This window comes from Typopeltis vanoorti, chromosome 14, assembly GCF_054136105.1.
Source record: "Typopeltis vanoorti isolate ZY-2024b chromosome 14, IOZ_Tvanoo_1.0, whole genome shotgun sequence".
Taxonomy (NCBI): domain Eukaryota; kingdom Metazoa; phylum Arthropoda; class Arachnida; order Uropygi; family Thelyphonidae; genus Typopeltis; species Typopeltis vanoorti.
In genome coordinates this window covers 26,821,429-26,847,317 of record NC_143562.1, presented here as the reverse complement: position 1 = coordinate 26,847,317, position 25,889 = coordinate 26,821,429, and the positions used below count along the sequence as shown (strand labels likewise).

General features: G+C 38.7%; 1 protein-coding gene across 2 annotated transcripts in view; it reads right to left on the bottom strand.

The window, feature by feature from the left end:
• LOC150099322 (putative inhibitor of apoptosis) overlaps positions 1–25,889 on the bottom strand; it is a 122,533-nt gene that overhangs the window by 57,052 nt on the left and 39,592 nt on the right. For both annotated transcript variants that reach the window (XM_090404472.1, XM_090404471.1), the window contains exon 2: positions 8,958–9,118. In XM_090404472.1, the coding sequence (XP_090260598.1) occupies positions 8,958–8,974 (17 nt within the window). In that variant the 5' untranslated portion in view covers positions 8,975–9,118. The remainder of the gene's footprint in view (positions 1–8,957; positions 9,119–25,889) is intronic.

The following is a 25,889-nucleotide window of genomic DNA, read 5'->3' as shown; positions in this document are numbered from 1 at the left end:
GGGAGCTTGAAGATATTGTTTAATACCGGACTGAGTGTGATTTGTCCTCTTCTTAATTCTCTATGTTGTGGTATGGGAATGGTTGTTCTGCTTAGTTTGTAGTATGTTGCTTTTGTTTTTTGACTTATTAAGGTTTCAGTGTTGATGCGATCTGTTACAAATACGTATCCCTCCGCCATCTCTGTAAACATTCTGGGAACTCTTCCGTGAATCTCTGGCATTGTGCTGATTATTCTGTGTGGAAGGCATTTCTGTAGAAATGCTATTGCATATCCGTGGTATGACTTGGTGTTTGCTGTTTCTGCCGTCTTCGCTCTGTTGATAACTGTTTTTAAGTGGATATTAATTAGACCTAGACCTCCTGCTTCTAATTCGTGAAAGAGCGTTGTTCTCCTCATCGGTTCGTACCGAGAGCCCCAGATGTAGGTGGCGCACAGCCTGTGGATCTTGTCTGCCCATTGCCCATGGTACGGGATGTTGTTCACTTTGTACCAGATGCGAGAGGATAAATATATATTACATATTCGCGCTTTTCCTCTTACAGATAGTTGTCTTGGGCGCATAGTATTTATTTTCCACGCAACAGCTGCGTGGAGTTCTTTCCACTGTTTTTCATACGTTTCTGGGCCGCCTATTTTAACTCCCAGAACCGGTAAGTATTCCTGAGTTCTTATGCCTTGAGGAATCTCAGGGTTCTTTTCCCATTTTCCTATTAGCATGCAATGAGATTTATTCAGGTTTACTTTCAGGGCAGAAGCTCTTGCAAAGGCGTCTAGTAATTTCATTGACTCTTCAATGGATGTTTCCGTCTCTAGGGTTAATGTGATGTCGTCAGCATATGCCAATATTTTTGCTTGGCTCTCCCCGTGAATGTTTGTTCCCTTGATTTCTTTGTTGGAGTTGATCGCTCTGATGACTGGTTCTAGTGCAAGGACAAAGAGGGCCATAGATAGGGGGTCTCCCTGTCTCACTGAGCATTTCATTTTAAAAGATGCGGATAGCTTCCTGTTCACGATTACTTGACTTTCTGCATTCTCGTAGAAAGTTTGCAGCCAGTTCCTAAATTTTGGGCCAAATCCCATTTCCTCTACAACTTTGAATATATATACGTGGCTTATGGTGTCAAACGCCTTTTCTATATCCAAGCCTAGTAGGACACAGGGTTTGTCAGTCAGACTGTAGTACTCGTATACTGATCTTAAATGAGTAATTGTGTCTGCTATATTTCTGCCCTTAATTGCACAAGTCTGTGCGGGAGATATTAATTTCTGTAGGTACTTCTGGATTCTATTGGATAGGATTTTTGAGATGATCTTGTAATCGGTGTTTAAAAGTGTTATCCCTCTCCATTGCTTTATGTCTTTTAATTTTTCTGTGTCTGAAGTTTTCGGGATAAGTGTGATGTACCCTGTGCTGAATCTGTCTGGTTTTATTTGTGTTTGGTATATTTCTTGGGTCATTCTCATAAATAAATGCTCGAATTTTTGGAAGTAGTGCTTGTAGAATTCGTTTGTAAGACCGTCTTCTCCTGGGGATTTCTTGTCTGGTAAATGCCTTACTGTTTGCCTGAATTCTGCTGCTGTTATCGGGATGTCAAATTCTTCCGCCTCTTTCTGGGATATCTTAGGTATGAATGGGAGGAATTTGTTTCTGTCCCGTTCCTCGCTTTGTTTTTCCGAAAACAGTGTTGCGAAGTATTCGTGAATAGCATGCAGTAGTTCCGCATCTTCTTGAATGATTTTCCCATCGTAGTGTAAACATTCTATTCTCTTTCTTTCATAATTCCTTTTTTCGAAAATCCAAGCTGTGGATGTTTTGCCCTCATCATTTTCTATGGTTCTTAACCGGGAGCGGAGCCATGCTCCTTCTATTTCCTGAAGTTGTTGCGCCTTAATTTTTTCTCTAATTAGATTTATTTCTTGTTTAACTTCTGGTTTGGTCCGATCCATGTAGTACAGGCTGGATAGTTTCTTTAGATCTGTCTCTCTTTCTTGGTTTTGCTGGTGTTTTCTTTTAGTGCTAATTTTTATGGCTGCGTTTTTAATTTTTCTTTTGAAAGTTTCCCAGGCTATTATTGGATTGACTATTTTTTCTACGTCTGATATTATATTTTGTACTTCTTTGTTGAATTCTTCATCTTTCGTTAAGTTCTGATTAAATTTATACAGTGGGAAATTTCTGTTGACGAATTTTGTTCTTTTTTCCTTGTGAGGGGGTTGAAATTCTGCTATTACCATGTAGTGGTCGCTGAAAGTTACAGGGATATGTTCAACACTGCTCGCAGTGAAGCCTCTGTATTGGGACACGTAAACCCTGTCGATTCTTGAGGCGTTCCCAGGAGCGAAATGTGTGTACTCCTTTTTTCTTGGATGCAAGAATCTGAAGGCATCTGTTAGCCCGCAATCTACAAAGGTCTTGATGTGTCCTTTCTGTGGCGCTTGGGACACTTTCTCCTGATCAATGTAGGGCTGTTCCACGAAGTTCATGTCACCTGCAATTACTGTTATGTTCTTCTGTTGCAGATTTTCTTTGATTATCTGCCAAAATGTTGTTTTTTCTTCACGTTTTGTTGGACCGTACACATTCATTAAGGTTATTATTTGATTGTCGAGATGTATGTCAACTTCTAGGGTCCTGTGCCTGACAGAGACTTCGTGGGACAGCAGTTGCATGTGTGGTGCCTTTTTGATAAGGACAGCTACTCCACCGCTAGAACTACTGCTGGCAGGTTCATTGATTAGGATGTAGTGATGGGCTAGTCTTTTTTCTAGTCGTATTATTGGCTCTGGTGAGTGAATTCTTGTTTCCTGCAGCATTACGATGTCTGGCAATTTTTTGTGAATTTCATTGATCAGCAGGTTTTGGCATTCTTTGGTATTTATCCCGTTACAATTTAGGCTCATTAACTTCATTTTGGTTCTGATTTGTTCTGTTACAATTATTCGGATAGTTTTATGTTTTGCTTCTGGCTCTGGTGGTATTTGGCGTGACCTTAATTTTTGTTCTTCGCTGTGTTTTAGGAGCTACGTTTTGTGTTGCTGGCGACTTGCTACTTGTTTGCCCTTGGGATTTCGGATTACAGGTTATTTGTGACTCATTTGCGATTTCCTGCTTGTCACCTGTACAGTTCTTTCCACTAATCTCTTCCCTCGGTAATGGCTCAGGGCGACTTTCTGGAATTTCACTTTCTCTGCCTTCCCCCCTCTTATCGTCTGATATAGACATTTCTGGAACAGTGGTTTTGTTGTCTTTTTGTAACGTGAAGTTTTTTTTTCCTTCATTGTCAGTTGATGAGTTGTTGCTTCCTTTGTTATTCTCCCTATTTTCTTCTTTACCTTTGTTATGCCCATCTGTGTCTTGCACATCCTCTTCTCCGCCTTCTATGTCTGGGGACTCTTCGTTTTGCCTCAATATGGAAGCGTACGTGCTACCCTTGCATTGATCTGCTGTATGACCTATGCGGTTGCACTTTTCACATTTCGGCTCATTGCAGTGTCTGCGTAGATGTCCGATTTTTTTTACAGCGGAAGCAGGATGGCGGTCTTCCTGGGACCACTACTATTCCCATAACCTTTTTCACTCTTATAGTATATGGGATGTCGTCAATTTTTGCACCTTCGTTGAGTTCTATGACTAATTTTTTTTTGTTGCTTAGGACATGAGACCAGTCATCATTCTTAATTGTTGATATATTTTCCAAAAATTCTATTTTTCCGAATCTTTCAAAGTGGAGAGCAACCAAGTGATTTGGTATGTGGGGTGGCATCCAGTGTATTAAAATTTCTAATTTTCTACATGCATTTATATTAATAATTTCACTGGTGCCATTCCTCACTTGGATGTTCCCCATGCTGGCAAATCGTTCTTTAACGGTCAGTTGTTTGAACGACAATAGAAAAGCATAATTGTATTTTAAATGACCTAAATGCCACACATCACTTCCTTTAACTTTGTTTTCCGTAAGGCTTTTAATTATGTCCTCCTCGGTGTAAGGACCGCATTTTGCGTCACATTTAAGAATAACAGTTTTAGACCAGTCTATTTCGGGTGGTAAGTTTAAGGATTTTAATAGGTCCTGCGAGTTAAGACCTTCAGACCGATTTTCTTGTTCACTATCTACTTTAGGTTCAAAATTGTTATTTCTATTCATTATGCTATTCATATCACGAAATGGTTGAAACCAAGAGGTACTTACAGTTCCTTCTAACCTTCGCATTAGCCTGCGAAGCTACGGTTGATCTTCGGTCTTCCTCTGCGGCCTGCAGCTTGGGGGTCGGGGCAAGGGTCGCGCGGATTACTAACAATAGGGAGCACTAGAAAACACGTCTGCACTCTATGAAAGCTAGAGGCACTCTTTATACTGACTGAGCTACGGAGGCGCTAAGGCAATACGTCTAGTCAATATATATTGAATATATACATAATATTGCGACAAATTATAGCTCAGGTACAGTACGCCCACAGATACGAGACCCTTCGACACTTTTGCGCATGTCAACAGAAGGAGAATCCATTCCGATAATAGGGTAATCAATCCGTATTGTGGGATGAGTTGTTTATTATTACACATCAGAAAATTAACTTCTCTTTTATGATCATTGTAGTTTTTAAAGTGGTAGCTATTTTGCTTGTATAACAGTTGGAAAATTTTACCTATAAAGCACGTGATTTCGCGTGTTAGCGACCAATTCGTACGCCCTTCATTTCTTTCTCCCCTTCAGCATGAATCGACTATTCTTGGCAAGTCGCCAAGCGAAGCTCTAAAGTATAGGCGTACTATAATGGGAAAGAAGTTGATCATCATTGAATTATGTCCAAACATTCTCTTTGTTATACAGCTAAAAAGGGAAAGTACAAAAAACGAATATCAAATTTAATTTAAAAAAGTTAAGTGAGAAATAGTTTACGATAAAGATGAGTTTTTTTTTCCTATCATAAAAAGTTTGGTGTAATAATAATTAATTTATATCATGTTTAATAAAACTTTACATTCTCGATGGAAATATTTAAATAAATATTTGAAGCAAAGTAATGTAAAGTGAATGCGAGATAGCGAAGAAAACATGGATTTGTATTCGGAATATTTAGGAAAATAATTGCGGGGAAATACGTTATTTAAAAGTAGGACTTCATTCCTTAGATCTGTCGTGTGATTCCACTGTTACTATACATCTTTGACGAGTGTTATTGAATTACTGTAATTTAAGTCTCGTTCCCCATTCGTTCAAGGTACCAACTCGCGCTTATACTACAAGAGCTATTACATGTCTTACTTTGATTCGCTTACCGATATATACGAAGAACAGATAAACGCATAGCTAATCAAGGTCCTCTTGAGCTCTTAAATTCTTGTATACTCAGTTTTTAAAGACTTCCTATTTAATGACACAATTGGTTTGCCTTGATATTGATAGTCGTACTTATAATAACAATAATAAAACTAATGTTTTAAATTAGTTTCTGTTTAAATAGATTGATTTTTAATAGAGAATAACTTATTTCCAAATTATCTAACTTACACTAAGGAAAGAAACCAAATCTTTTTTTTTTTCCAATTTTTATTAAAGTGAAAACAATATTAGACTTTAATAAATGTTTAGCCTGGCAATTTTTTTATGAGATTCCCACCCACGAAAGATTATAAACATTCAAGACATTAGTACCGTGTGTAAGCTGTTTGTAGGTTCCTGCTTGGCGTCTTGCCAAGAATAGTCGATTCATGCTGAAGGGGAGAAAGAAATGAAGGACGTCCGAATTGGTCGCCAACACGCGAAATCACATGCTTTATAGGTAAAATTTTCCAACTGTTATACAAGCAACATTGTTAACTACAATAATCATAAAAGAGAAGTTAATTTTCCGACCGGTAATAATAAACAACTCATCCGACTATACGGACTGATTACCCTATTATCGGAATGGATTCTCCTTTTTCTGAGATGCGCAGAAGTGTCGAAGGATCTCTAATCGGTGGGCGAACTATACCGTATTTGCCGGCGTATAAGACACTTTTTTTTTTCTTTGAAAATAGGTCTCGAAAACAGGGTGCGTCTTATACGCCGATACTCAGTTTTTTTATTACTTTCATTTCTGGAAATTTTCTCTGTTCCGAGTTATGCGATTTCTTTCTTGCTTCCTTGCGAGAGCATTCCAGTTACTTAAAGAGTTTAATAGATGCGCATGCGCTGTCATCGACGATCACAGCTGTGTTCCTGTTCGTTTAAACTTTCCAATCATTGTGAACGGTGATAAATTTCTGCCGTTAAATTTTCTCTAAATTTCTTGGCAAATTATGGCTGAAAAACGTCGGCATTGCTACAATATTGCATCAAGCTACGTGTAATTGCGTATGCTAAAGAACATGGAACCAAGACTGCAGATAGGCATTTCGGGCCACCCCAACTGAGAAAATGATAAGAACTTGGCGGAATCAGGAAGAGGATCTAAAAAATCTTTTTTTCCTAAAAAAATGAGTACAAAAAAAAGGGGGTGCGTCTTATACGCCGGCAAATACGGTAATTTGTTACATTAATCGGCAAAATCTGCTCTAGAGACAAAACTCCAGAACTTTTTTTTTTTTCAGCCTCCCAATAAGCGGGGCGGTGGTCTCACATCGGGAGATGAAACTAGTCTTCTCCTATATGACATAGGGAGGCTAAATTACACTATATTATTAGAAGTATTTCTAGAAATATCTCATGACAGGATGAAGCGTCAAACTTTAACAATAGCATAATTTTTAATTGAAGAAGAAGACAATCGTCACACCAAGAACCAAACGCTCTCCCTGTTCCCCAGAAGTTCTTAAAAAGCCGAATTATTCAGGATTTCGTCAAATCGATTTGCTAAAAAAATAATTTTAAGAGATTTTAAACAGATTCTCAGTGGATCAGTAACTAAAAATTAAGAAGCGCGATTCAAGCGATGTAACTATTTTTCTAGTAATATAAATAATTATCAATAGAAAGAAGTAATTTAGTGGCTGCATGAAGTACACACTCCAGCGTTCTAAGGAGATACCCGACTTCAGAGGTTGGTGATGATAGTTTCCATAAATCTTTGCAAGTTTTATTGTTTATCATACAGGGTTTGATGACAGAAATTTCTTCAATGTTATACGTCTCTTCAAAATTTTGTCTGTTGGCTTTCATACTTCCCCTCCCCCTTCAATATTGGACGTTTGCGGAACTACGATGTAAGTTATTAAAGAAATTTTGAAGAAGATGTTTGAATATGAACCAAGTATTAGCCTACGAACAGGATTGTCATACTGATGGGGGAAAAAATCGCGCTAAGGAAGCCGTGCTACTTGGTCTGATTTGATCAAGTCCTGTCACGTGTCATCTCCACCCAGGAGGTTGGCTGTTATGGATCTCTACCCGAGATCCATAACAGCTTTTCAGATACTTCATTTAGATACTCCCCCCCCCACACACACACACGCGCATGCAGTCCACTTAAAATTGTTCCTTTGTAACAAAGTAATAATTTTAAGAAGAAATATGATATTCATTGTGAGAATCACAACAGACTTTCTATGATACGCCTTGTGGCTTCATAAAAGGTGTGACAAAAAATAAAATAAAATAACGCACATTTTTGGACCTAAAGACATTATTTTGACAATAATGAGAGAAAATGCCAAACCGAACTATGTAGTCCAGCAAATCTGTCGAATGAGCAATTTTTAAATTCATTTTTGGATAACTTTCTGCTTTATTCATTTTTAAAATATGTAGGTATAACCCGGAACTATAAAATGACACAGTGGAAACGTCCTTGAAAGGTGAGTACTTGTAGTTGTTTTTGAAGTTCTGATGCGTTTGTGGGTAGTATAAGTGGTAGGTAGTTGAAGTTACATATTATTTCCTAAACATTGCGCCATATATATGAAAATGAGAATACCAGTACCGATGATATCTGAAAAATAAGCGCATTCTGGTAGGCGAGAACGATTCTATATAATTTGATGGACTTCGAATTGTGTACCTTTTGTTTCTTAATTAAACCGTTAGTATAGTGATGGCTTGAAGAGAAACGAAATAAGGTGGGACGCCACTTGAATAATTTTTTTAAAAAATTAAATAATAAAAAAAAAAGTAGTGGTATCCACTCGAAGTAATGGGAGAAGGGGAAAAAAAAAAACATCGCCGGTTATACTTACAGCACTTTACTTTACTTCAGTTATATGCATTTAAAAATAGCGAGAGTGTAAAACGAACTAATCGCACACACCTTTTATCTGAATTACTTACGCAATCGCAGTAATTGGAATTACGATAAATGGTGACATTTTGGAATAAACACTTTGTTGATAACCTGGATTTATTTATACGTTGCGATTTAACAAAAAATAAATGTATAGTTGTCTGAGAAAGCAACATCATTTAGGTCAGTAAATGTTTTTCGATATGTTCCCCTCCCTCAACCACCAACCATGTAATATCACAAAAGTAAAAATTTTCCTATAAATTTTTAATACCTTCCATTTCAAAATACAGTGTTATAGTTTCCTCGTAATGTTTCCTTAACTCGAATCTTTTACTGCTGATATATTTTGTTAATGCAAATAATTGTTGGCACAGTGTTGGAGGAGTGGGAGAACTTCGTTAGTACGATACATTTCGATTAAATGAAAATTAAAATATTCGGAAGATCCCATACATCATATTGTATATATAATTAAGCTAGAATTATGCCGTAAGTTAATATGTCAAGTATACAACCTCCTTCATATCAATCGGAACCTTTTCTCGTAACTTTCAAAGGCTAGCAGAAACTCAGGCCAAAACTAAATACATATTAGAATATGTCAAGTTAATGTCGCTGTCTATGAAAAGGAAGTAAACAAATATTATTTTTCTAGATTAACGCTTATACTAAGTCAAAGGTTAGGTTGCAATATATTTAATTTTAAAACTTCTAATATTCAAAATATTCCACTATTTATTACATACCGGTCAGAATGATCCATCCAACAGCCGACTTCGCAAACGGAAGAACAATAATATCGTATACTGCCTAAGCTTTATGTAACTAACATCTGCTTTTCGTGCCGTCTGGCTGAACAGCTGCAGAAAACTCGATGTGTAGTTACGTACTTTTGCAATTCAGCAAACTAAAAAAAAAAGTTTGAGTCAGTCTGCGTATACAAATATCACGACTAATAATTAGCATGTTTAATTAAATAAAATAAGGACAACTAACTTATTCAGTTGTTGCTCTTTACCTGTGTTTAGCAAGCAGGATAACATGGTAGCGGTATCGCAGTTTGAGCACTCTCGGAGTATGATGTTCTGAATTAACACAGGTAATTCACGCAATTTAAAGACGTGCAAACACAACGTGTGTATTATTGAATTGCGCTATCATGTCCAATTGCAATATAATTAACATTAAAAATTACTCGTTTTAACACTAGTTTGTTTGACAGAGTAATATACAGTTACAGTATGCCGAATTCAAAGAGAAAAAAAGTCTCTCTCTTGATAACAAAAATAGAAGGAAATTTCCAAATCAAAGCAACTTACCTAATTTAATCGCAGAGTACCTGACATGTTGATTTTATGCTCCATAAACCAGTGTTTGTGTTTCTTCAACTAACTTTCAAATTCCATAATAATATTATTTAATAGGAAATGAAAGAGTTTGAAGGTTGTCTAATGCCTTCTTTGCTGTTTGATTTCCTCTCTCCCACTAGATTTAGGCTCAACCAATCAGATTACTAAACTCCATGAAATGACCAGTTCAGCCGTCTCCACAACTATGACTAGCTGAATGACTGCAATAAAAGACTAATTTATTTACATTGAATGTGATCAGCGTAAGCAGTTCTGCATTGCTATTTCAGTAATTTATCGCTTGACTAATTCCCTAATGGCAGGGCATTTTACGAAAATATATTCCAATACACAGAATTAGATGTGAGTATATTATGCTACCAATTGCATGCGTTATTTTGCTGTGTGTAGATTCAAGAGAAGAAGCGGAAACTAAACTGGAAAGATGGAGAAAAGTACTGGAAGAGAGAGGTATGAGACTGAGCAGAAGTAAGACAGAGTATATGTGTTGCGCAGTGGGCGGTGGCCAGGAGACAGATCTGGAGCTGGAAGGAAATGTCATCAGGAAGGCGAGAGACTTTAGATACTTAGGTTCAACAGTGGAAGAAAATGGAGGAGCTGAGAAGGAAGTGGGATGCAGGATACAAGCAGGTTGGAGGAACTGGAGGGAGATGGCGGGAGTGTTATGCGATAAGAGGGTGCCGATCAATCTGAAAGGCAAAATTTATAGGACAGTAGTGAGGCCAGCTATGACATATGCTATAGAAACTGTGGCCCTGAGGAAAAATAACATCAGCAGGATGGAAGTAGCAGAGATGAGAATGCTTAGGTGGATGTGCGGTGTGACCAGAAAGGATCATCTGAGAAATGACTATGTCAGGGGAACAGTGAAAGTTACGAACTTAGGAGCGAAAATACAGGAGGCAAGGTTGAGATGGTTTGGTCATGTGATGAGGAGGGAGGACGAATATGTGGGAAGAAGGGTCATGCAGATGGATGTGCAAGGAAGGCGGAAGCGTGGGCGGCCAAAGAAGAGATAGAGGGAGCTGGTAGAAGAGGACTTGAAGATGAAGAACTTGGATGTGGTGACAGCCCAAGACAGGAAGGTGTGGAGGAGACTCATAAAAACATTGACCCCACTTAAGTGAGAGAAGCTGTAGAAGAAGAAGAAGATTTTGGTTAATTTTTTTTTTTTTTTACTATTAGTATTGTTGTTGTCGTTAATATTTTAGCATCCCGCCAGAGGTCAGTGTAGAGTGGCAGTGGCATGAAATCTGCTACCCTAGAATGCTGAATTACGGTAATTTATCTGAAGCAAATGAACTCCATTGGATACAAATAAATAAATAAATGTCTATGGCAGGGATCCTCAACCTTTCAGACAGTGCGGGCCGCATTAAAAATTTCAATGAAGCCTGTGGGTCACTAAGCTATACTGCGGTATTTAGAATTGTAAGATACTTTCCACATTCACAAGGAACGCTGTGCATTTGATACTTTACATAAAATCCTATAAAAATAAACAAACTCATCTTTAAGAGCATAGATGATAAGTAAATACAATCAATACTTGATAAAAGATAATTTAAATGAAGAAAACATTCATTTTTTACAATGCCAATGAGAAACTTGGCAATGCTTCTCCTTGACCAGCTTGTCGATGTTGGCATCAATATTGGAAGTCGCGTAGAGTATTCTCGAGATGTTGGTCCGTAATCTGAGTTCTTGTCTTGGACTTCACATGCTTCATTCTAGAGAACAACTGTTCACATGAGTATGTGCTTACTAACAAAGCGCACATCTTCAAAGCATGCCGGCGAAGATTAGGGAATACATCCTCAGAAATGTAGTCTTTGTAAAATGTAAGCAAGGGCACATTGAATAATTTTTCTCTCAAAGAAGAGTTGTTTTGGAGTTCAAGCAGCTCCATTTGTACTGAGCCTGGCATTTCGGCAGCATTGACACTGAATGGCATTGAAAATAAATCTAAAGACGACTGTTGGTTAGGAAATCACTAAATCTCTCTTCGAACTCACTTCGCAACACGGTTAATTTTGTAGCATATTCATCAAGAGAAAAACAGTTCGACTCAGCGAGAAGCTGAAAATGAGTAGTCTCTTTTTGCGAGTTGTGCCTCCCAAAGTTTGAGCTTGGCCACAAAAGCTTTGATGTGATCAAACAGAGTGTGCACCAGTTGATCTTTGGATTGTAGCCACGAATTTAGGTCATTCATATGCAACGAGATGTCGGTCACAAAGGCAAAGTCTGTCATCCACTTCGGATCGTTAAATTCCGCAATTGGATTCCCCTTGGTTTGCATGAACTGCTGTATTTCGCTCCTTAAGTCAAAGACTCTTTTACGAACCTTCTCTCTGTTCAACCAACGCACATCACTATAATAAACCACATCGCCGTGATCCGCTTCGCACTCTTGGCTCAAAAACTCTTGGAATTGACGATGATTCAATCCTCTTGCCCTAATAATGTTGACGACAGTCACAATAACTTTCATGACATTCTCAAATCCAATAGTTTTTGGCGCACAAATTCTCCTGGTGGATTAAACAATGGATGGGATCTTTTCCTTCTAGTTGCGGTTCTTTCCGTAGCAGCGCAACAAACCCTTCGTTCTTTCCCACCATAGCAAGACACCATCAGTTACCACACCCTCGAGGTTGATTAAGCTGAGGTCGAAACGCTCGAGCGTTTTCTTGGCGGCTTCAAGAATATCAGTGCCTTTCATTGTTCCCTTCATAGATACGAGAGTTAGCAGTTCTGTCACAGGGAATTGTTGATCAATGCCACGGACAAAGATAGCCAATTGTGCTGTATCCTTCACATCTGTGTTCTCATCTAAAACAAGTGAATATGACGTAAATTCGGAAGACAGTTTTTTAAAGTTCCTTTAATGTCATTGGCAAGTTCTTCGACACGTCGTGCTACAGTTACTCCAGACAACTGCTGGGTTCTTTTCTTTTAGAGTGGTTTTTTAAACACTTCCTTATTATTTGGGCACAGAATTTTCCCAGCAGCGATGAAACACTTTCACAAATTCGCCGTCCAAGAAGGCTTTTGATTTTTTAGCAATTGTTTCAGCTAACTTACTTTGCTAACATAACTTACTTTGACGCACGCTTCGCACTATTCCCTCTGCCTTTTAAATGTACCCTGCTGGCATTTTAAATCAATTTGAAGACGGGTCACATTGTCCACACGAAGCTTCCCTTGAAGGTGATCGAAAAGATGGCCTGTGACTAGTGGTGTGCCACAGGGTTCTGTTCTTGGACCACTGCTGTTTAATCTGCTCATTAATGATATACGGAAGGATCTAAGAGGAACAGTTCATTTGCTCGCTGATGATGCCAAGTTGGGTAGGGCGATAGTGAATGCAGATGTCAAAAGCTTGCAGGATGACTTGGATAGATTGGAGTTCTGGGCTAAGAAGAATGGATGTCAATTTAATGTGACAAAATGTAAGGTTATACATTTTGGGGTGAAAAGATTAGCAGCAGTATACCACATTGGTGGAACTGTACTCCAGGAGAGAGTGATGAGGCCAGGGACTTGGGAGTGTTGGTGGATAGGGAGATAAAGTTTAGGGGGCACATTGCAAAAGTAGCTAAATCAGCTCATCAACTTACTTGGTTGTTGAAAAATACCTTGACGAGCAGAGACAAGCAAGTTATTGTACCTCTGTACCAAGCCTTGATAAGACATCATCTCGACTACTGTGCCCAGATTTGGTCACCTAGGTTCCTTTTTGATGGGGAGGAGGTGGAGAGGATCCAGAGGCAAGTGACTAAGATGATAGCGGGTCTATAGAATGAACCATACGAGAACAGTTTGAAGATTTGTGGGTTGCAGAAATTAGTTGACAGGTGGAAGAGGGGAGATATGATTGAGACATTCAAATTGCTAAAGGGTTTCTATAGGATAAATTCAGAGGATATTTTTGAGATCAGGAGTGGTGGTGGGAGAACTAGGGGACACCTATGGAAGCTGAGCAAGAGTGTGGTTAGCAGGGATGTCAGAGCTGGGTTCTTTACTTTTAGAGTGGTAAATGAGTGGAATAAGCTGCCAGAGTCTGTTGTGGGTGCTATAACGGTGAGTGAGTTTAAGGCAAGGTATGATAGATACTGTGAGAATGTCGTATAGTTGTGTGGACATTAGGGCCTCCCTAATTGTTTGGAATATTGTTTAGGGCCTCCCTCGATGAGTCTAAGGACTCCCTAGAGTCGCCCGTAATAATAATAATAATAATAAATTGGACTCATGCTTTTTCTCATAGTGTCGATAGTGTTTATATTGTATTCTTTTGATACTGACACTGACTCACGACAAAATAAACACACTGGTTTATCGTCGATCGGCACAATAAAGTACAAATTGGTCCACTTTTCATTAAAAACCCGACAAGAATCACTTGATTTACGCTTTTTACTCGTAGGCGCCTTAGTGATGGAAAGTGAACCCAAAAAATGATCCAAAATGGCCGTGTAACGGTTATTATCCACTGAATATGTCTCACACTAATGAAAAAAGTTTGTCAATATAAAACTAGAATAGGCTATTGGAAGTTTATTTTGCACTTGGCTAACTATAATAAATTTAGTTTAATCCTTTATCCAAGTGTAAGCAAACAAAGTTTGCACCTGAAAATATCTTCAGGACTGAGGTAAGGTGGTATATCACTTGACAACTCCGAGCAAAGGTAGACCAAGCTCTCATCACTCCTTGTCTCAGTATCTCCCATAATTGCAAAGCACCTCTCCTTGCGGATATGTCTAACGTTATGCATTAAGGGAAGGGGCCACTACCCAGACCGGTTTCGTCCTTTATTGAGGTCTCGTCAGTGGGAGGCAGACCCAGAGTGGTGATACTAAGGCAGAAGCAATGGAGAGGTCATATTTACTTATACGAGTTGCCAAAAGGTGTACCGCCTTATTATTAAATTACTCTGGATTTAGAGAAAGATGTTGGAAGTTTATTTTTCACTTGGTTAGAGTATAATAAATTTAGTTTAATCCTTTATCCAAGTGTAAGCAAACAAAGTTTGCACCTGGAAATATCTTCAGGACTGAGGTAAGGTGGTACATCCCCTGGCAACTCGGAGCAAAGGTGGACCACCTTACCTCAGTCCTGAAGATGTATTCATATTCAGGCGCAAATGCTTACACTTGGATAAAGGATTAAACTAAATTTATTACACAATAGGCTATGGCTGACACGACGAACCTGCGTGTGCTTATACACGAATATCACACTTTTCACGACTGACTGACTGTGGATGAGATCCTCTTATATTTATATATGAAAATAATATGAAAATAACGAATATGAAAATAACGAAGTATCGAAGCTGATTCATCTGCAAATTCAAATGAATCAGCTTATGCCAATTTGTATAAGTGATGATGTCGTGAAGAAAGCGAGTACATGTTCAAATTGTCGACTCGCGCGAAAAGGGATCACGAGGTAGCACTGAACAGGATAAAATGCAAAGGGCTACACTAAGCAAATTGTCTATAAAAGAAGCTCTTTTCGTATGAAGGAATAAAGTTGCGAACTTGGATGTCTTATAACGTCCGCAAAACATCACTAGATGATTTCACGTGGAAAAGAATTATTGGAAAGCTTGAAAAAGGCCGCAGAATTACTGATATTGCCAGAAAGTTTGGAATCCACCATAGCATTGTATCCAGGCTCTGGGTAGTGTTTCATACCAATGGAATATCTTCCAAACGTTTGCTAAGTGGTCACCCTGGCTCTATCGTGGAACATGAAGACAGATTTTAATTATAATACCAAAATGTAATCGATGCACCTTGACAGGTCAGCTTGCAAGTGGGCTCCATTCAAGCACAGATATGTGGGTATCGCGACAAGTAGCCTATACACCCCCAAGGCCTATAGGCTGCGTTTTTTTTATCCACAGCTCATTGGAGAGCATATTTTAAGTGGTGTTGTATCCATAAAAACTGAACAAAACACCAATGGGCTAATGTACTCTTTACAGATGACAGTCGTTTCAGTCTCTCCTCCAATTCCAGACGACACTTAATCTGGCGTGAAAATGGTACTGCTTACCATCGCGAAAATGTTCTTGAAATGGATAATAGATACGGCGGTACTGGGGGTCATTGTGTGCGGAGGCATTATGCTTAATGGACGCGCCGAGCTACAAGTGCTGAAAAAAAAAAAGGTTACCCATGACTAGTGAACGATATTGTAACGAAGTTCTTCAACGTCATGTTCGATTGTGTGGTGCTGTAGGCGAAGAATTCATTTTTATGGATTGCAGTTGCACACCACATCGTACACAAGCAGTGAAGATACCTCTGGAGACTGCGAATATTAATCAAATCGAATGGCCAGCACGCTCCCCAGATCTCAACCCCACGTTTGGGATACAACAAGAAGATGCATTGCTGCTCGAAATTCCCTTCAAGAAAACAAACAAGTAGGTGTGGGTCAGTTTTCCTTAAGAACCCCTGAATCACTTGGTTCTTAGCACGGTACGAGTTGTGAGAGCTGTATCGTAGTTCGGGGTGGACATATTCCATACTGATTTGTCTCTCCACATGGCTATACGCACTGTACATTAATAACTGAACTACGTCCTTAGGAAATGTGTAACTTTTGCCAAAAACTATCGCAATTTAATTTGTACGAAATTTATAACACATTTTTTGTGTAGTATAATTTATTAGTATGCTATCAATAAATTTATGTGCACATTTGGCTATAGTCATGAACACGAGCCATATACAGGTAAAAATGTTCGTCCTTAGCTTTTGAACACCAGTGTATGTTAATATTTGAAATATCTACGACTTCATTGAAGACTTTGAAGTATGCTGTTTCAAGGTAACCTTGAAGCAGTATAAGGATAAAACACGATATCTATATATGGCCTTGTACCTGTATGCTTTATTGCTTAGTCATGTTTATGACCAAAGAGTGTAAAGTCTAAGCCACTTCTTACTGACTACTATCACAACAGTAAAATAGCGCAAGCTTAAGTCAATCCGATTTAAAATTCACTCGTAACATATAAAGATTTTAATGTAAACATTAAAAATTATCCAGCTCAGATAGGTCGTTTAAAAATTATTGCATTTTTAATTTATATATAAAGGCAAGCTATCTGTCAGTTTGAATAGAAACAAGCAACGTAAAAAGGAGTGAATATTGTGTCATAATTCTATCACTAAAGAGGATATCCGGTCACTTATTGTACAGCTACATTCAGTGTAGTTTCCGAGACTATAGTATAACTTCGCCATTTGATAATTGGAATGTTAATATTTAATAACATTAACAATGTTAATTATCACAGTATTCATATTACTTCTCATGACACCACTGGTTTCCAAATTTTATTTAACAGTGTTCCCTTTTGTAATGAAAAAAAGTTCGATGCGTGTCCCCCTCCCATTCCGCTTCATAATCAACCTAAACTTGGGAGGTGCGGCTAACTAGGCTCATAAAATAGAATGGAGCTATCTCTAAAAAAATAGTAACTGTAGGCTGTTTATATATATATATATATATATATATATATATATTTATATTTATATTTATATTTATTTATTTATTTATTTATTTAATATAATCGACTCAAACATTTATCGTAATACGTTTTTTTTCGTAGATGGCAGCACATGAGAAATGTTTAAAAAAATAAATAAAAAACGGTGAACTTCAGTCAATGTGTTCAGTTGTAGTGATATTATTTCTGGAATTCATCACGTGAAAGATGCATGACGATGCTATCACCCAACGATAATTAGTATATATATACACATACAATGGTGTTCAAAAAACGTAGACGTTCCCCATTGTTGTTTCGAAAAGAAGGCTTGCAATTTTGCAGTCTCGTGGGAAACAGTAAGCTTTTTCATTCTATACAAAAGGTTGTTTCTGAATCAGCAGACCAGACCCTGATTGTTTTCTAATAAAAGAAAGGAAGTGGCCATTATAATTCGATAGGAGCGCCATTTACAGTTTTTTGTTGTTGTTGCCTTTCAGCTAACCATTTAATATATTCAAGTTAATTGTGGGTCACCTTGGACAATTACTCCTACTACAAATGTGAATAAACTTATTCATTTCGTTTTAGACTAAATCACTTAAACCTAGTTAAAGAAAAGCTACCTCATTCAGTTTGCATGTTCCCTTAAGAAATATAGCACTAAGAAATTATCCCCCCCCCTCCTTACATTACAATATACCTATCAATGAATCGTAAACTAAATCTTCATTTAATTTACGATTTAAATGGTTTTAGTTCCTTTTTTTGGGTGAAAAGAAATTCTCGAAAGAAAAATACAGTTTTGATTTTGGTGATCAGGGGATTTCTGCTGCACCATGACGAAAAAACTTCCTCAAATGAACTTTTGATCAATTTAAGTTATGAAATTGCCTTTGATTCATTTGTAGAACCAGTACATGTATTTGAAAACCTGTTTGACCATGAATTGTATGAGTGAGGTTGGAGTTAATAGGGAAAATTTGGTGTGAACTTTTCATTGACTGTACATGTACGGGAGCAGGGGAACTTTGACTTTTTTCTGAGAATTATAGCATGAAAATATTCGTGAATGTTTCAAACGTCATAATGATTGTTCGCTTTTGTTAATTGTTTTCATTAAATATTAATAATTACACATAATTTTCATTTTAAAGGATGCCTGTTTGTTTAACTGTGCCGCCAAGGCTACCTCAACACACATCTAATCGTTGCTTTAAAAATTCTTCTAGCCCTCGACCTGGATATACAGCGAAGTAGAACTACAGCATATTACTGTGTGCTCGTACAGAACTAGGTTTCCATGCGCATTTATACTTAAATACTTAAAAAACGAACTAAATGAAGCATCGGAATGATCCCATAAAACAAAGTAAAATAATAAAAAATTATTGTGTTGCATTTCTGTTTCACCTACGTCGTCCTAAGCAGATAGGAACAGTTAAGCTCTTTTCATTTTATGCAAAAAAGGTTATTTCGGATAATTGACAGACCATGATTGTTTTCTAATAAAAGAAAGGAAGTATCCATTACAGATGGGAGCGCCATTCACACTTTTTGTTGTTGTTGCCTTTCAGCTAACGATTTAACATATTCTTCAAGTTAATTGTGGGTCACCTTGGACTTACTCCTACCACAAATGTGAATAAAATTAAAAATTATAACGAAATTAACTCACGTAAAATATTATTTATTAGTATAATTTTCGCCTGAGTATCACAGACATCTTTAGTACATTTATAAAGCTAATTAAACAATAACTGGCAATTCCAAAAGGCGCCACCTAAGTAGCTAATGTAAGATAACTAAAAAGGTCGATAAATTTCCTAACTAAAATATATATCTACAGATATATATATTATATATATATATATATATATATATATATATATATATATATATATATATATATATGTAGATATATATTTCATATATATATATATATATATATATATATATATATATATATATATATATATATATATATATATATATATATATATATATGTGTAGATATATATTTCATGGCCCAAACGTGAGGGGATGGTAGTACACACCGAAACCACCAATATTCGTCATAAAATATGCGGCCGCAAACGCAGTCCGTTGTCGGTGGGGGAGGGGGGAGAGCAGACGAAGCAACGGCTTAAGCGCCTCCGTAGCGCAATTGGAAGAACGACGGTACATTGCGCCCTTCGATTGGAATAGGCCTAAGTTCGATTCTCGTCGCGACGGGAGGAATCTTTATCTGGTCGATTTCAATCGATGGTGAGTTAGCCGATCTCATACGGAGGTAGCAGGGTTTTTTCTCCCGGAAACTCGGGTTTTTCATCCCGCATACATACAAATCGGCCCTTCAGAACACACGCAATTTACAGACAAAAATTACTAGTTGTGGTGGTGTTGGAGGTGGGCGGTAGATGGCGTTGATTCGTAGTAGAGGTAAGGTGTAGAGACAGTTGAAGATGTCCTCCCGCGATGAGTCTTCGGACTCCTTGGAGGCATCAGGAATAATAATAATAATAATAATAATAATAATAAAAGCGCTGGATCGGCCAAACTCCAGCATTCTCAGCGTCGTCCGGACACGAGATGGAGCAGTTTATGAACGCAGAAAAAGCCGATATGCACCTGATGTACGGCATAGCCGACGGCAATGGTAGAGAGGCGCCAAGACGCCATGAGCGATATCCTATTATTACTATTACTATTACTATTATTACGGGCAACTCCAGGGAGTCATTAGACACATCGAGGGAGGCCCCAAATCATATTCATCACAACTATTCGACATTCATACAGTATCTATCATACCTTGCCTTAAACTCATTCACTGTCACAGCATCCACCACAGACTCAGGGAGCGCATTCCACTCATTCACTACTCTAAAAGTAAAGAACCCAGCTCTAACACCTTTACTAATTACACTTCTGCCCAGTTTCCATGGATGTCCCCCTAGTCCTCCCACAACCAGCCCTGTTCTCAAAAATATCTTCTGAATTAATTTTATAGAAACCCTTCAGTAATTTGAATGTCTCAATCATATCTCCCCTCCTCCGCCTATCAACCAATTTTTGCAACCCACAAATCCTCAACCTGTTCTCATACGGTTCATTCCACAGACCAGTTATCATCTTGGTCACTCGCCTCTGGATCCTCTCCACCTCCTCCCCATCAAGAAGAAACCTAGGTGACCAAATCTGAGCACAGTAGTCGAGATGGGGTCTTATCAAGGCTCGATACAGAGGAACAATTACCTGCTTGTCTCTGCTTGTCAATGTATTCTTCAGCAACCAAGTGATTTGATGAGCTGATTTGGCCACTTTTGCAATGTGTCCCATAAATTTCAATTCCTTATCCACCAACACTCCTAAATCTCGTGCCTCATCAATTTCCTGGAGCACGGTTCCACCAATGCAGTAAACTGCCTCCAATCTTTTCACCCCGAAATGCATAACCTTACATTTTGCCACATTAAATTGACATCCATTCTCCCTAGCCCAGACCTCCAATCTATCCAAATCATCCTGCAAAATTTTGACGTCATCTGCATTCACTATTGCCCTACCCAACTTCGCATCATCTGCAAACAAATGAACTGTTCCTCTCAGATCCTTTCCTATATCATTTATGAACAAATTAAACAGCAGTGGTCCAAGAACAGATCCTTGTGGCACACCACTAGTCAAAGGCCGTCTTGTGGACTCTACTCCTGAGTAAACCACTCTCTGATATCTCTCCATCAACCACCCTCATATCCATCTCACCAACCCTATGTCCATTCCCATATGCTGCAATTTACTGATTAGAATTCCATGTGGTATCCTGTCAAAGGCCTTAGCAAGGTCCAGTAGAATCACTGTAAACCCATTACCCTTATCCAGTTCAGCCGTCACTGTGTTATAATACGTGAGCAAGTTACTGAGGCATGACCTACCCTTCACAAAACCATGCTGTCCCCGATACAGTATCCCATTTTCTTCTATCCAATCCTGTATTTTCCCCTTGACTATTTTCTCTAAGACCTTGATAATGATTCCTGTTATGCTGATTGGCCGGTAATTTTCAACAGCAGCCTTGGAACCACCTTTGTGCAGTGGAACTATTTTCCCCTCTTTCCACCCCCTTGGGACTGACCCAGTCCTGAGGCTCAAATTAAACAAAATGGTCAAGGGCGCTGACAATTCTTTGGCCGCTTCACGTACGACACGAGCTGGTATACCATCCAATCCCACAGATGTATTGACATTGAGGTTCTGTAATAGACTAGTTACCTCTACTTCATTCATCACAATTCCAGTATAAGCTGTTGGTTCTTCCATTTCTGCAAAGTCACCACCTGGATAATATACTCTTGCAAAGTGCTCGCTCAGTAATTCCACAACATAGACTGATTCGGTTACCTCCCTACCTTCAGCATTTTTTAAGATCATTCTAACATGAGCATTTTTCCTTTTACTTGCAACATATTGAAAAAACTGTTTGGGATTCTCTTTAGCCTGCATGGCCAATTTCCTTTCGTAATCTACTTTTGCTTTTCTTACCACCCTTGTTACCATCCTGGCCTAAGCTTTATACTGTTCCTGCACCTGATGGTCACCCTTCTCCTTAAATTCCCTCCACAATTGTTTCTTTTTTTGCAGCTCAAGCTTAATAGTGTTATTCATCCATTTAACCCCTACTTGATTTATTATTCAGACTCTTGGTATACAGTCAACCATTGCCTCCTGCAAACAGTTCTTAACCACCTCCCATGCACTATCAACATCCAGCCCTTGCAGTTTTACATGCCATGGCATTGAGCCAAGCACACACCTAAGCTTGTCATACTTACCAGCCCAGTAATTCCACATGTACCCTGTCTTAATTGTAAATTTGACTCCTTTAGCCACCTCCCAAGTCATGACCTTATGGTCACTCTCACCAATTGGTGGCAACATGGTCATGTTCGTTACAGCTACATTCTCAGTTGCAATTGCTAGGTCCAGCACTCTCTGCCCCCTGGTATTTTCCAATACATGTTGCCGTAGATAGTTGTCCGTTAATAACTGCATAAAATCCAATTCCTTCCTCCCATGTGCCCTCTCCTCTTTCCAGTCAATGTTACCATAATTGAAATCACCCATAATAATTACCCTCCTTCCACTCATTTCTTCCATTTGCTTATGCATACTATCCCCACCATCCACTCCATCACCCGGTCTATAGCAGCACCCAATTGTATATTTTGTTCTGCTAGATTCTATCTCACACTAAACAGCCTGAAATGTGCTTTTTTCCCCATCCTGCAGTTCAACTTCTATACTCCTTGGCTGAAGCTCATCAGCTATCATCAGTAACACTCCTCCCCCCTTTTTATTCACCCTGTCACTCCTGAACACGCTATACCCATCGCATTCAATCCCACTAGCTTTATCATCTTCTGTCAGCCATGTTTCACTAATACCGACAACCTGTGGCCTGGAAGTGCCAACCATGGCCAAAAACTCTTCCTTCTTGTTCCTAATACTCCTGGCATTAGTGTACATGAATCGCAGAAACCCATTTGTCCCATCCCTACTTTGATGCCTTATACTAACTATCCCATTCTGATTTGTTGTCCGTCGTACTCGCCCGGGCATGATATACTCATTCATACACTTAACTGCCCCCCTAAAGTCTGCATATCTACTCCCCCACCTCTTAATAAATCTAGTTTCCCCGAGTCTGTACATCCACTTCCACATCATTCATCAACACTCTTTCAAGTCTCCGTACACCAACTCCATTCAAATGTAACCCATCCATCTTATATAAGTCCTTTCGCCCATCGAACTCATTCCACACATCCACAAATTCCACACCACTCTCCATGCATAACCCACGCATAAAGTCATTGGCAATTATGGCCCTCCTGCTAAACACTTCGCTGTCATACCGCGGTAAGATACTCACCATCCTAACTCTCTCACTCTTCTCTTTTGCTACCTCAAACAACTCCCTCACATCCTCTATCATTTCCATTTTGTCCTCTTTCAAATCATTCGTTCCTGCCACGATTATCATCTCTTTCACCCTCTGTTTTTGCAGTCGAATAGATTCGCTGACGTCCTTTATGTTCGCGCCCGGCTGGTACGACTTCGTTAAACTCTCAATTATTACGCCTCTTAATAGCGTGCGGCGTGTTTTCGATCATAAAATGTTTGCACGACTGCGCTGTCAACTGTGTGAGACAGGCACCTTCCACGTCAGTCGACATGATGCCAGACAAGCATGGATGGTCAGAACGCCAGCTATGAGCAAGGACATTTTGTATATGGTGACAGATAACCCAGATACAAGCACGCAATCCACTGTCCAGAGCCTGGGTGTTCATCGGAACAGTGTCTGGCGAGTACTACATGAAGAAGGGCTACACCCCTATCACTTGCAACGAGTGCATGCATTGATAGCTGTCGATTATCCCCTGCGCATAGATTTTGTCCAGTGGTTCCTGCAGCAAAGTGTCGTACAGCCCGATTTCCCCAGCTCATGTACCTCTTTACGGATGAATCAACTTTCTCACGTGAAGATATAGTCAATGTCCATAATGCGCATTTGTGGGTGGCCCAGAACCCCCATGGTACACGTCTACAGTCGAATCAGCAATGGTTCGCCGTCAATGCCGGAAATTGGACCCTACCTACTGCTGGACTGCCTTGATGGGCGAACGTACCATATTTTTCTGCATCAGGTTTTGCTGGAATTGCTTCAGGATATTCAAGTCGCCATCCACTCCCGTATGTGGTTCCAGCACGATGGGGAACCAGCCCATTTCAGCATGGACGTGCATCAGCATCTTAATACCAAATTTGGAGGCATTAAGATTCAAATATCCCCAGAATCAAATTCTGTGGGGACATTTGAAGAGTGTCGTGTACGAGACGCCCGTGCAGTCCGCGGAGGATCTGGTAGCCCGACTGTCCATCACAGCCGGCGATGTGCGCGACACGCCCGGTGTTTATGAGCAGGTATACCAGTCACTACTCCACCTTTTGTGTCGCATGGATCAACATTGGTTGGTGGACGTTTGAGCATTTGATGTAATGATCTCCAATAAATGTCACTCTGGAAACCTGTGTCTGTCCTTTATTTCCAGAGTGACATGAGAACTCTGGAAATAAAGAAACTCCGAAACTCCTCACTGCATTTGCGGCCACATATTCTATGACGAATATTGGTGGTCTCGGTGTGTACTACCATCCCCTCACGTTTGGGCCATTATTCAGGGACTCCATATACACATTAAAACGTTAGGAAAGATTAGCTGATTTATGAAGTACTATCTTCCATAAAGGGGACAGACGTAAACCATCGAATCTGTTTTAGCTAGTGGCTATAAGAATTCCTTCATCAAAAGAGTTTTGAGTAGTTTTAGTATGTCTTCCTCTTCAAATACAGAAGAAATAATGCGCATTCCTATCCTTTATGTGCAAGGCATTGGCGAACGCATAGCAAAAGTTTTGAAACCACTAAATATTTTTGTTGCTTTTCGACCTTTCAGAAAAATCTCCACCTTTCTCACTTCTCCAAAGGACAGGCTTCCACATCTTAGTTATCCAGGTGTCTATCAGATTCCTTGCTCCTGTGGATTATCTTATTTCGGACAAACAGGAAGATATGCTTCTATTCGGCTAGAAGAACAGCAGTCTTATATTCAATACCTTGAACCTGAAGTCTGGACTTGCAGAACATGCCATCATCACTAGACATGGAGTTCATTGGAACAAGACAAGAGTCCTTCACAAAAGTCGGTTCCTCATTGAATGGCTTTATAAAGAAACATGTGCAACTTTACTTCACACTTCTAACTTAAACAGATCCGATGGTTTACGTCTGTCTGCTTTATGGGAGATAGTACTTTATAAATCAGCTAATCTTTCCTAACTTTTTAATTATATATATATATTTAGGTGGCGCTTTTTGAATTGTCAGTTATTGTTAATTTGCTTCATAAATGTACTGAAGAGGCCTGTGATACTTAGGCGAAAATTCTACTAATAAATAATATTTTACGTGAGTTAATTCCGTTAATATAATTTTTAATTCATATGTCTACTCTCTTTATTTCCTTATTGAAACAAATGTGAATAAACTTATTCAATTCATTTCGTTTTAGATTAAATCAGTTATACCTAGTTAAAGAAAAGCTACCTCATTCTATTTTCATGTTCCGTTTAGAAATCAGTACTAACAAATTGGACCTACGTAACGGAAGAAATTATCCCCCCCCCCCCTCCCCTCTACATTACACATAGATCTCCTATCGATAAGTTCATATACATTTAGTTTGAGAGTTAAATGGTTTTAGTTCCTTTTTTGGGGGTAAAACGAAATTTGTGAACGGAAATGACTTTTGCTTTTGGAGATCAGGGGATTTTTTGCTACGCTATGACGAAAAAACTTCTAATGAACTTTTGATCAATTTAAGTTATGAAATTGCTTTTGATTAACTTGTGGAACCAGTACATGTATTTGAAAACCTCTTTGGCCATGAATTGTAAGAGAAGTTCTGGTTAATAGGAAAGGTTTGGTGTGGAATGTAGACAGTCAATTTTTGACTGTCTACGTTTTTATTTCCATACTTGTTGGTTTTGTGCTGTGAAATTTTTATTGGCGAAACAGTTCTATGGACGGGGAGCAGGTGGACTTTGACTTTTTTCTAGGAATTATAGCATGAAAATATACGGGAATGTTTCAAATATCATAATAATTGTTCACTTTTGTTAATTGTTTTCATTAAATATTAATGATTACACATAATTTTCATTTTAAAGTA